This window comes from Oryctolagus cuniculus, chromosome 2, assembly GCF_051225735.1.
Source record: "Oryctolagus cuniculus isolate XC-2025 breed Fujian yellow rabbit chromosome 2, ASM5122573v1, whole genome shotgun sequence".
Lineage (NCBI taxonomy): Eukaryota > Metazoa > Chordata > Mammalia > Lagomorpha > Leporidae > Oryctolagus > Oryctolagus cuniculus.
The window spans coordinates 162,506,344-162,516,191 of NC_142868.1; the positions used below are offsets into that span (position 1 = coordinate 162,506,344).

At 41.6% G+C, this 9,848-nt stretch overlaps 1 protein-coding gene across 11 annotated transcripts in view; it reads left to right on the plus strand.

The window, feature by feature from the left end:
- SRBD1 (S1 RNA binding domain 1) overlaps window positions 1–8,105 on the plus strand; it is a 256,608-nt gene extending 248,503 nt beyond the window's left edge. For 10 of the 11 annotated variants that reach the window (XR_016230405.1, XR_016230404.1, XR_016230403.1 and 7 more), the window contains 2 exons: window positions 3,146–3,330; window positions 7,208–8,105. Coding sequence is in view for 6 of the 11 variants with exons in the window: in XM_008254454.5 (XP_008252676.3) it covers window positions 3,146–3,330; window positions 7,208–7,497 (475 nt within the window). In the remaining 5 variants the exon portion in view is untranslated. Of the gene's footprint in view, window positions 1–3,145; window positions 3,331–7,207 lie in introns of those variants that run through there. The other variant, XR_016230407.1, reaches the window with a different exon arrangement.
- The last annotated feature ends 1,743 nt before the right edge of the window (window positions 8,106–9,848 follow it).

Sequence of the window (9,848 nt, forward strand, 5' to 3'; positions counted from 1 at the left end):
GGTAAAATATTACGCAAAATACTGTGTTTTCTACCTTAACAAATGTAGCACATTGCCTTTTTTTATTTTTTATTTATTTATTTTTTTGACAGGCAGAGTGGACAGTGAGAGAGAGAGACAGACAGACAGAGAGAAAAGTCTTCCTTTGCCATTGGTTCACCCTCCAATGGCCGGCGCGGCGGGCGCACTGTGCTGATCTGAAGGCAGGAGCCAGGTGCTTCTCCTGGTCTCCCATGCGGGTGCAGGGCCCAAGCACTTGGGCCATCCTCCACTGCACTCCCGGGCCATAGCAGAGAGCTGGCCTGGAAGAGGGGCAACCAGGACAGAATCTGGTGCCCCAACCGGGACTAGAACCCGGTGTCCCGGCGCCGCAAGGCGGAGGATTAGCCTAGTGAGCTGCGGCGCCGGCCAGCACATTGTCTTTTGCATTCCTTTGGTTCTACAGACACGTGAAACTCCGATTAGTGAGAATAGCTGTGTGGCCTCAGGTTGTTTAACCTCGTCGAACCTCAGTTTGCCTTTTCAGATTGTCATGTTTCAATGAGAACATCCTTGCATCATGCTGTCCTGCCAGCACACATCTGCCAGTGCAGCTCACTGGCAGTCTGCTGTGGCTTCCCACACTGTTTTCATTAGGGATTCTGAGCTACAAAGGACATGTATGGAGTAGTGCCTATCACGCGCAGTCCTAACGTGAGACTTTGGAGTACGCAGAATGAATGTTTTTCCTGGGCTGTTTAAGCAGCATGTATTTATCGTGGGACTGCTGAGCATAAAACATTGCTATCATATACAGCGGAAGGTGTTTGAAATCCAGTAAGGGAGAGCCCTATCCAAATGCTTTTCCCAGTTCAGTTCATTCTATAGTCCCTTTCCCCTTTTTTCTTTTTCTATGACTTTGTTCTTAATTTTAAAGAAGTTTTCCAAATAAAAAAAAAAGCACTTGACTTTGTCCTGTGGTCATTTAAAAATAGAGTTGATCAATATGAAGCATTAGCAAGACCACAACTTGGTGCTTTTTTTAAGTGATTTTAGTTACCAGTGCCCTCAGGCTTATGTATGTGAGAATGAAAATGATATATCAAATATGCACTCAGGTTAAACAGGTCAGTTTTTTTCTTAACATCTACATCTACCTTATGCAGAAGTATTTATATGGAAATGACTTTGATAAAGTTAGTTTCTCTCTCTCTCTCTGACACACACACACACAGGCGTGTAACCTTAAGACTCCAAGTAATAAGCTGAGCCTATGCTTTTGTTACTGAGCCAAGACTTGTATAGTGTTTTGGGAAGGTTCTGCCATTTGGTTACTTTTATTAATCATAAAATGGTATTGAAAGTTTTAGATTTACAGCCATGAATGCAATTTTGGGCATTTGAACAGATGGTTGTAAGCTCGAATCTTGAGTATCTGAAAGATGTTCTAAGTAGCCAGTTGCAGACCAGTAAAGCCAAGAAGACAAATACCAGGGAAGCCTGCTCAGCAGGGCAGGAATTATTTAGAAAGTTGTGTAAGGAAGTTGGCTGTGGGCAGAGGTTGTCATGTGTCATCTGATCTGTCAGTCAGAGCTCCAGCAGCTGTTCCCTGTCACCAGGGCCCTGTGTGCTACTGCCCATCTATCAGCACTAACAGATACCGGCTGCCACTCCACCAGGCTGGGGGAGCCACAGACACTCAGACTCACAGTGGGTCTCTTACTGGTCAGTCGGTCTGGATGGAAGCTCATTTCCAAAGACGGAGACCCAGCACTGCTCCTTGGTCTTTTATACACCATCAGCCAGAATATGTCCTCAAGAGAATTAGTTGCATGCTGGAGAAATCTGGTTTTGACCTAAAGTAGGCTGTAGACATGTAAAAAGGCGCACATTAGAACCCAACAAAATGCACTAGTTAAGTGAGAGTTCGGAGAGCTTTCTCCACCACAGACCAGACTATCAGTACCGCAGTGTCACTGAAGAGGCCTTTTCTAGCGGAACACAACAGTGGAAAACACATGAAATCACAAGCATTCCTTTCACGATGATGCAGCAACCTGCCAAATGGGATACATCCCAGTTCTGATTATAGACAAGCCTTCAGCCATTTCCTTTCTGCCTTGAATTCAAGGGACATCCTTAGAGGAAAGGATTTGAAGGCATTAGTATCACTATCTGTCTGATTACTGTGTTGACATTTTTAAAGTGCCATTAATCATAGGAAATGGAACTTAATGATGTAGAAAAATACCCAGCCAAGGGATGTCAAGAAAGTAAGCTACAGCCCAATATTCACATGAAATAGAAGGGAAATGCATCTTAACCCTTAAGTTGTTTTTTCTTAACTTCTTACTGAACTCCAAGGGGAAGTCGTTGAGAGGTAGTCGTTCAAACAAGGGAAATAGTAACAGAGCTAAAAGGACATTGTTAAGAACAGACATTTTATTTTGCAAATAAATATATACGGTGTATCAGTGTAATATTAATCTGTGGTTTATATAATTCAGGTCTTACTGGTTTGCATTTAGGAAGAAAATTTCATTTTTTAAAATATCCTCTCTCATTTTCTCTGTTGACTGGATACTCAGTGTACCTTGATGTAAGTTTATGCATGGCATGACTATTGATGGAATTTGGGTTATTAGGTCAGTAGTGTACTGCACAGGCTACTACACAGTAGTGTACTCCCATCATGAGCACACGGAAGTAAAAAGCAGTGATCTGGCAGATAAGTAGAGTAATTTTCAAAATCTGGCAATGCTTGAAGCATATTTTGTTGGATTTGGGTAACAACAATTGTTTGCCTATTGGCTAATTTAAATTTAATTACTTTTCCCTAACTGAAAGTTTCAGAAGCTTAGAGTAAATGTCAGCCACTTTGTTGAGATAAAATACATAACAATAAACTATAATGAGTTAAACTCTGCAATGTTTTTGGTACTGACTCTGAGCAGGTAATTCATTTGAAAAAAAGTAGCACAAGAGCCGAAGCCACCTCTACTCTTCCTACCTTTTTTTCAGGACAGAGCATATATTACAGAATAGGTTACTCAATAAGAAGCTTGATATATGGATCTGAGATGAATGAATTTTAGGGTGACCTCTGTAAGGTGATTAAAAAAAGTAATATTGTTGATGTTTTAGGCTTTTTGTTTTTCTGCTACAGGTTTTTATCATTTGTTGGAGGGACACTGTGTGAGATTGGAAAGCCTGAAATGCAACAGAAAATAAATTCATTCCTTGAAAAGGAAGGAATAGAGAAAATTGCAGAAAGATTGCAAACAACAGTACACACCTTACAGGTCATCGTAGATGGTCTCAGTCAGCCTGAAAGCTTTGACTTTCGAACAGGTAAGCTATTGAAAAACAACATCTGGTATTTGCATAGCTCACATCATCTTCTCTGATCCCCTCAATAATCTTGTGTCATCAGCAAAAAAGATTTTATCCTCCCATTCCATACTGAGAAAATTGAAGCTTAGTGACCTTCCTTCAAAGTCATTATTGTTCGTATCCAGAGGCAAAGTTAGAAGCATGATCACCAAACTCTGAGCAGTGCTTATTTACCATCACACTAGAATAAATGCATCATGCATGTTCTGCTGCATACGTTAAGGCACACATTTTTCATCCTCCTTTGTAAGCCACTTCATGTCCCAGACCCAGAAGTCCAGGGTAAAGCATCCCATTCAGAAGTTCAGAGTGACTCTTCCTCCTAAATTACAGCCTTCCAAGTTCATGGGTTCTTTGTCAATGAAGACATTCAACAAATAAGATAATATCTTTCTGTTGATTAAAAGTGTTCTAATTAAAAGTGTTCTCAGCTTTCAGCACAGGTAGTAGATGAGGGAAGTATAACAGCCGTAGTTGTTGAGAGCAATGACCTGGTGAAAAAGAATTAAGGTATCAAATGACCTACTTCCCGAGGAAGTTTGAATAGGAACCCCTGAGATTTAAATGACTCTGCACACTTGTCCCATGACCAGTTCTAATGATCCTGCATTTAGGGTTTGGCTCTTTTTCATTCTGAGTTGGTCTATGCTAAGGTGGTTAGATGTGCTTCTTTGGAAAGATTAAGGGAATTTAAAAAGCACACCCAGCAAGTATATTGTACTATTCCCTCAACTCTTCTGTAAATTTTAAATTAAAAAAAAAAAAAAAGTATCAAGGGAAACCATAACACTCAGTAAGACCTACACCAAAAACATGGGAGCAGAAGCCTTCAGCGGGTGCTCTGCACAAAGCTGCCGTTGCAGTAAGCGGGTCTGTCTCCACTTGGAGGTCAGGGATGCTTTTATGTGAATTCCCTGGTGTTGTCTAGCTCTAGCTTGAATACTAAGCAGAACTAATACCGAATCCTCAAACAGCATGGTGTTTGGTGTTGGTATGCCTATCAGGAGCTGGCAAATGTGAAGGTATTTCAAAAGTTGTTGAAAAAATGAAATTCAAAGATAAGTTTATGTTGGTACAAAAGAATTTGAAATCTATAAATAGTTTATTCATAATAGGCATTTTCAAGAGTTTTTTGAAGTATCCTTGTGTACTCTAGCTGCAGGTATCCTTTACTAGATGCTCTTGTCCATCTTTGAGTTTCTGTCATGATGTTGATTGGCCCACTATCGCAAATACACTGTAGACTAAGAGCAAAGACCAATATTTAAGTTATAAAGTCCAGTTAAACCACAAACAAGCTAAGTAGTATAGTGGTCCTTACCTGGGATACCTTTAGTTGAACAGAAACAGATGCGTCTAGGCTGTCCAGTTACTGTCTAGTAACTATCCAGTTCAGTGTTTTGTGGGGGTTTTTTGTTGTCATTGTTAATAAAAGATTTATTTATTTGAAAGGCTGGATCAAGTGCAGCCAGGAGCTGACACTCCTTTATGAGATGCTGGCATGGCAGGTGGCAGCTTAAGCTGCAGCACTACAGTGCTGGCTCCAGATACTGCAGTGTTTAACAGAATGGCACATGAAATTCCAAATTGGTCTCTTAAAAAAAACCCTTCATCTACTGATTTACTCCCTCAAATTGCTGCTATGGCCAGGGCAAAGCCAGGAACCAGGAATTCCATCCTGGTTTCTCCCAGGAGTGAAGGGCCCAAGAACTTTAGCCATCTTCACTGCCTTTCCAGGTGCATTAGCAGAGAGCTGGATTGAAAGCAGAGCAGCCAGGACTCCAAGGGACCCTTTAATGTGGGATGCCGGCATCACAAGCAGCAAGTTCACCTGCTGTGCCGCAAAGCTGGCCCCTCAAATAGTCTCTTTCAGCAAACTTTGGAACTGACCTTTGCCTATGTAAAAGTCACAATTTTCAAGATACTCTGAGAATTGTTTCATTGCTAGCCACCACACCAAGGGGGAAGGCAAGAGCCGCATTTGAGGGGGCATCTCCACAAGGTAGTAGCTTCTGTTACCTCTCTTGTCTCTATTTTCTCAAAAGTAGTTCCTTTCCCATTCTGTCTTCTGTTCTCGCTGTGATGTAAGCAATTCCATTGCTATTAACACTCTGGGTTAGTTTCCAAAATTGGGTTCCTCAGAAGCAGCCTGGTCACAGTGGACTGGATATTGCTGCCCTGGCTATCAAAGTGTTACAGTTTACATGGCACAGGGAGGATTTTCTGATTTCTCAGTGGCCCAGACTGTCTTCAGGAACATGTTAAGTAGTTCCTGACTCTGATTTTCCATGCAAAATTAAACTAAGCAGCTGATCAGAAACCCTTGGGGAATCTGCAGCAGCTGGACCTCTGCAAGAAATGCAGCGGGGGAGAATTTCCAAGCATAAAAGCGAAGGCTTTCTGGGCCTCAGAGTCCATCCCGCCTCTGGCCCTGAGCAGCGACTTCGTTTCACTTTGCTTTGACGCAGCCCTCATCCAATGTGATATTACATTACCATTGGCTTCTTGCTTTTTCGAATTCAATACTTCAGAATCAGGTGAAATTCTGCAAAAGCAATTGCAGTTTTAGCATGTTCTTTTTTTTTTTTTTACGGTGAAAATGAGATTCAGAGTTTAAGGAGGGTTTTTGTTTTGTTTTACAGGAAAAAAGCTTAATTTTTAAGAAATACTGCTTTCAGTATGGTTGGACTGGGAGGGGGTGGGGGGACGGTGGAGGAGGTGACCAGTTGTTAATACAAATGTAAAGGATAGCTTTAACAAGTAATCAGGATAAAGCCAACAGCTGTGGAGGAAAAGGAAATGGACTGGGTGGAGGGGAAAATGAGGTCTTAGTAAAAGGAGCTCCAAGCATAGAATGTGCTCTTTGTTATTAGAGTCAACACTCAGTAATCCTAGGAAAGGGGGCAAGAAGAGCCTGGCTCAGTGGAGGCCTCAGATAACTCACCGCCCCGTTTGCGCAGGTAGTTTTAACTATCTCCCTCATCGAACCTGTGGTGTCGTTTCTGTTGTACCAAAAGCCATAATGATCCCCTGGCGTACTTTATGCCCGCCGTTGGAAGCGTGGTGTTAATGAACAGAGAAATGTACACTTGAGTCAGCGAGCACTGAGGGCCATAAGGGACCTGCGATCTCTAGCACCCAGCGGAGTGCCTGGCCGGGAGATAAGAACAGGAATTAATAAAGGTTTGATGAATTGAACTGAAAGAAGATCGCTTCTCGGCCTTTGGGCTAAGATCAAGTGTGTGAAAGAAGATTAAGTACTATCTGGTCTGGGTTTCTGGACCATAAATAGTCAAGAATCCATAAATTTTGATTGGATACATATATTTGAAATTGATAGAAATTGGTTCCTGAGTTCCAAATTTATAGGAAGAAGTGAGAGTGAGGACATTTGAATTTCATCCACATTTGACCAAAAGTTAATATACTTTCTACCACCTTTAAATAATTTCAGCCCCCAAGCATTGAAGAAAACCTCCCAATCTCCTGCCTCCATAGGTCTTATGTTCTTAGTGTTTGTATTTAGCCTTGTGCTTTCATTGAGAAAGGTGTTTTCTCATTGTGCTGATGTCAGACTAGAGTTAGGGGAGAAGAAAGTGTTTGAATAAATTTCCCAGAATTGTTTCTACCGTGTGAAAGCTGCTTTTTCCCATTTCATGTATTTTCTCTGAAGGCAGGCCTGTGTCTTCAACTCCTTCTCTGTCTCCCCTCAAGGGATAATATTAGTCTGGGCATATAATCAGTATACGGTAAATGCTTACTCACCAAGTTACATTGTGTCTAGGAAGTATGGTGTCTGATTTCTCACAATGACTTGTTTTCCCTTTCCATACAGATTTTGATAAACCTGATTTCAAGAGAAGCATAGTCTGCCTGGAAGATCTGCAGGTTGGGACAGTGCTTACAGGCAAAGTTGAGAATGCCACTCTGTTTGGAATTTTTGTAGATATAGGAGTAGGGAAATCAGGGTTGATTCCCATTCGAAATGTAACAGAAGCGAAGCTTTCCAAAACGAAGAAGAGAAGGAGTCTCGGGCTGGGCCCCGGAGAAAGAGTGGAAGTGCAAGTACTCAACATTGACATCCCACGATCTAGGATAACTCTGGACCTCATTCGGGTGTTGTGAGTGTCCTGCGGAAGACCAAACACGGGTTTCATTGCCTCGTTTCTGCAGGTTGCCAAGGATAGTCACATGTTTATGAATTCTGGCTAGTAGATGAGAAAGAATTCACTTTCTATCAGAAGTCTTTTCCAAACACTTATTCTTCCTTCTGCATAAATAGAAAACAAATAGCTTGATTTCTTTTTCCCTCAGAGAAAGCAACTAGTAGTCATCTTTATATGGCTTTATGTAGTAATGGTTTTCTGACCAAAATTTTATTTTTTATAATTTATCTTCAACTCTTTTTGAATTTTGTATAACAGATTACTTCACCTCTACTTGCCAACGTCTCCTTCTATGGGATTGTATGGAGTTGTCTTCTTGATTTGGATTGTACAATGTCTGTTGACACAGAAGGGCTGGCATTGTTTAATTCTCCCATTTTATATATTTTCTATCAGGCTTTTGACTTGATTCATGATTTTGCAATAATCTTGATTTTCCCTTGCTAAGTAAACTATGCCAGTCAAACAAATTCTGATGTGTTTGTAACCATCAAGTGAATGGATCAAAACATATTGCGGGAGGACATATGTATGAATTCCTACAATAAAGTTTTGTGGCTAATCGTCTGTTTTTGCATTTTATTCAGTGAATGATCTAGAAGTCAACATTGATTAATGAAAATGTGGTTCATGCAACTGTACCTTTGGGGAAGAGGGAAGCTCTGGAAGTTTGAAGAATGATCTTATCTGACTTAGCTTAGCACAGAAAGGTATACTCTTTCTTAACCTTCATGATAAAAACCTCAAAAAGGGATAAAGATGGCCTTCTTAAAGCCTGACAATAGATGAGATGTAAAAGGACAAGAAAAACAAGTCAATAAAGGAGTGGCTCTTACTGTTTTTATTCCATGGAGATGGTGTTAGCTGGCCTGTCAGGGTAAATGATTTAAACAGAGTCTACACAGGGACTATATCCTGTCCATTCTGACTACTCCTGCCTTTGTTGATTTGCCTAATGAAGTTATTTGCATAATGGAGTACCTGGTTTTTTCCATGGGTAATGAGTGGTGACCAGGTTGATTTGTTTGCCTGAGACAGTGCTAATGAGCAAAGATTTATTTTATTTATTTGAGAGAGTTACAAAAAGAGGTGTAGAGTTAGAGAGGTCTTCTATGCCTTAGTTCACTCCCCAACTGGTGGCAACAGCTGGAGCTTGACCGATCAGAAGCCAGGAACTTCTTCTGGGTATCCCTTGCAGGTACAGGGGCCCAAGAACTTGGGCCATTTTCTTCTGCTTTCGTAGGCTATGAGCAGGGAGCTGGATCAGAAGTGGAGCAGCCAAGACTCGAACTGGAACCCATATGGGATGCCAGTGCTGCAGGCCAGAGATTTAACCCACTGTGCCACAGCACCAGCCCTCCGGCATAATTTTTAATAGTACCTCTTTTTATTCTTAGAGTGCCCTTTTTGGGCACTAATCATAGTCACCTAAATAGTGGTCATTTACAAGTTGTGAATGTTCTACCTGGTCGTTTCCTGTCCCAAATTTACAACCCTTTTAAAAAAATTATTTATTTGAAAAGCAGAATTACACAGGGAGAAGGAGAGACAGAGAGAGAGATCTGTCATCCACTGGTTCATTGCCCACATGGCCACAATGGCTTGGCTGAAGCCAGGAACTTAGAACTCCGTACCAGTCTCCCACATGAGTGGCAGGGGCCCAAGCACTTGGGCCATCTTGTGCCTTCTGAGGCACAGCAGCAGTGAGATGGATGGGAAGTGGCTCAGCTAGGACTCAAACTGGCACTCAAACATGGGATGCTATTATCATAGGTGGCAGCTTAACCCACTGTGCCACGACACCAGCCAGCATCCCACGTGAGTACTGGTTTGAGTCCTGGCCGCTCCATTTCTGATCCAGCTGCCTGCTAATGGGCCTGGGGAAAAAAACTAGATGGCCCAAGTGCCTGGGTTCCAGGCACACTTGTAGGAGACCCAGATGAAGCTCCAGTCTCCTGGCCTCAGCCTGGCCCAGCCCTGGCTATGATAAAAACCTCAAAAAGGAATAAAGATGACCTTTATTGTGGCCATCTGCGGAGTGAACCAGTAGATAGAAGATCTCTCTAGTTCAGTATTTGTAGTTTTTTTTGTTTTTTTTTTTTTTTGTTTTTACTGCAGTAGATTCTTTAAAAGTTGTCTAACTCAAATCCTATTCACCTAGAAGTCTCATTCCTAATATGTCTTTATCTTTCTCACTGGTTTTCAACTGGTTTTAATGTTATAACTTAAGTTGACCTTCCTACCCCTCCCAGTATTCTTTCTGGTTCATAATTTTAGATCAGTGATGAATGTTATGTAGCCAAAGAGTCA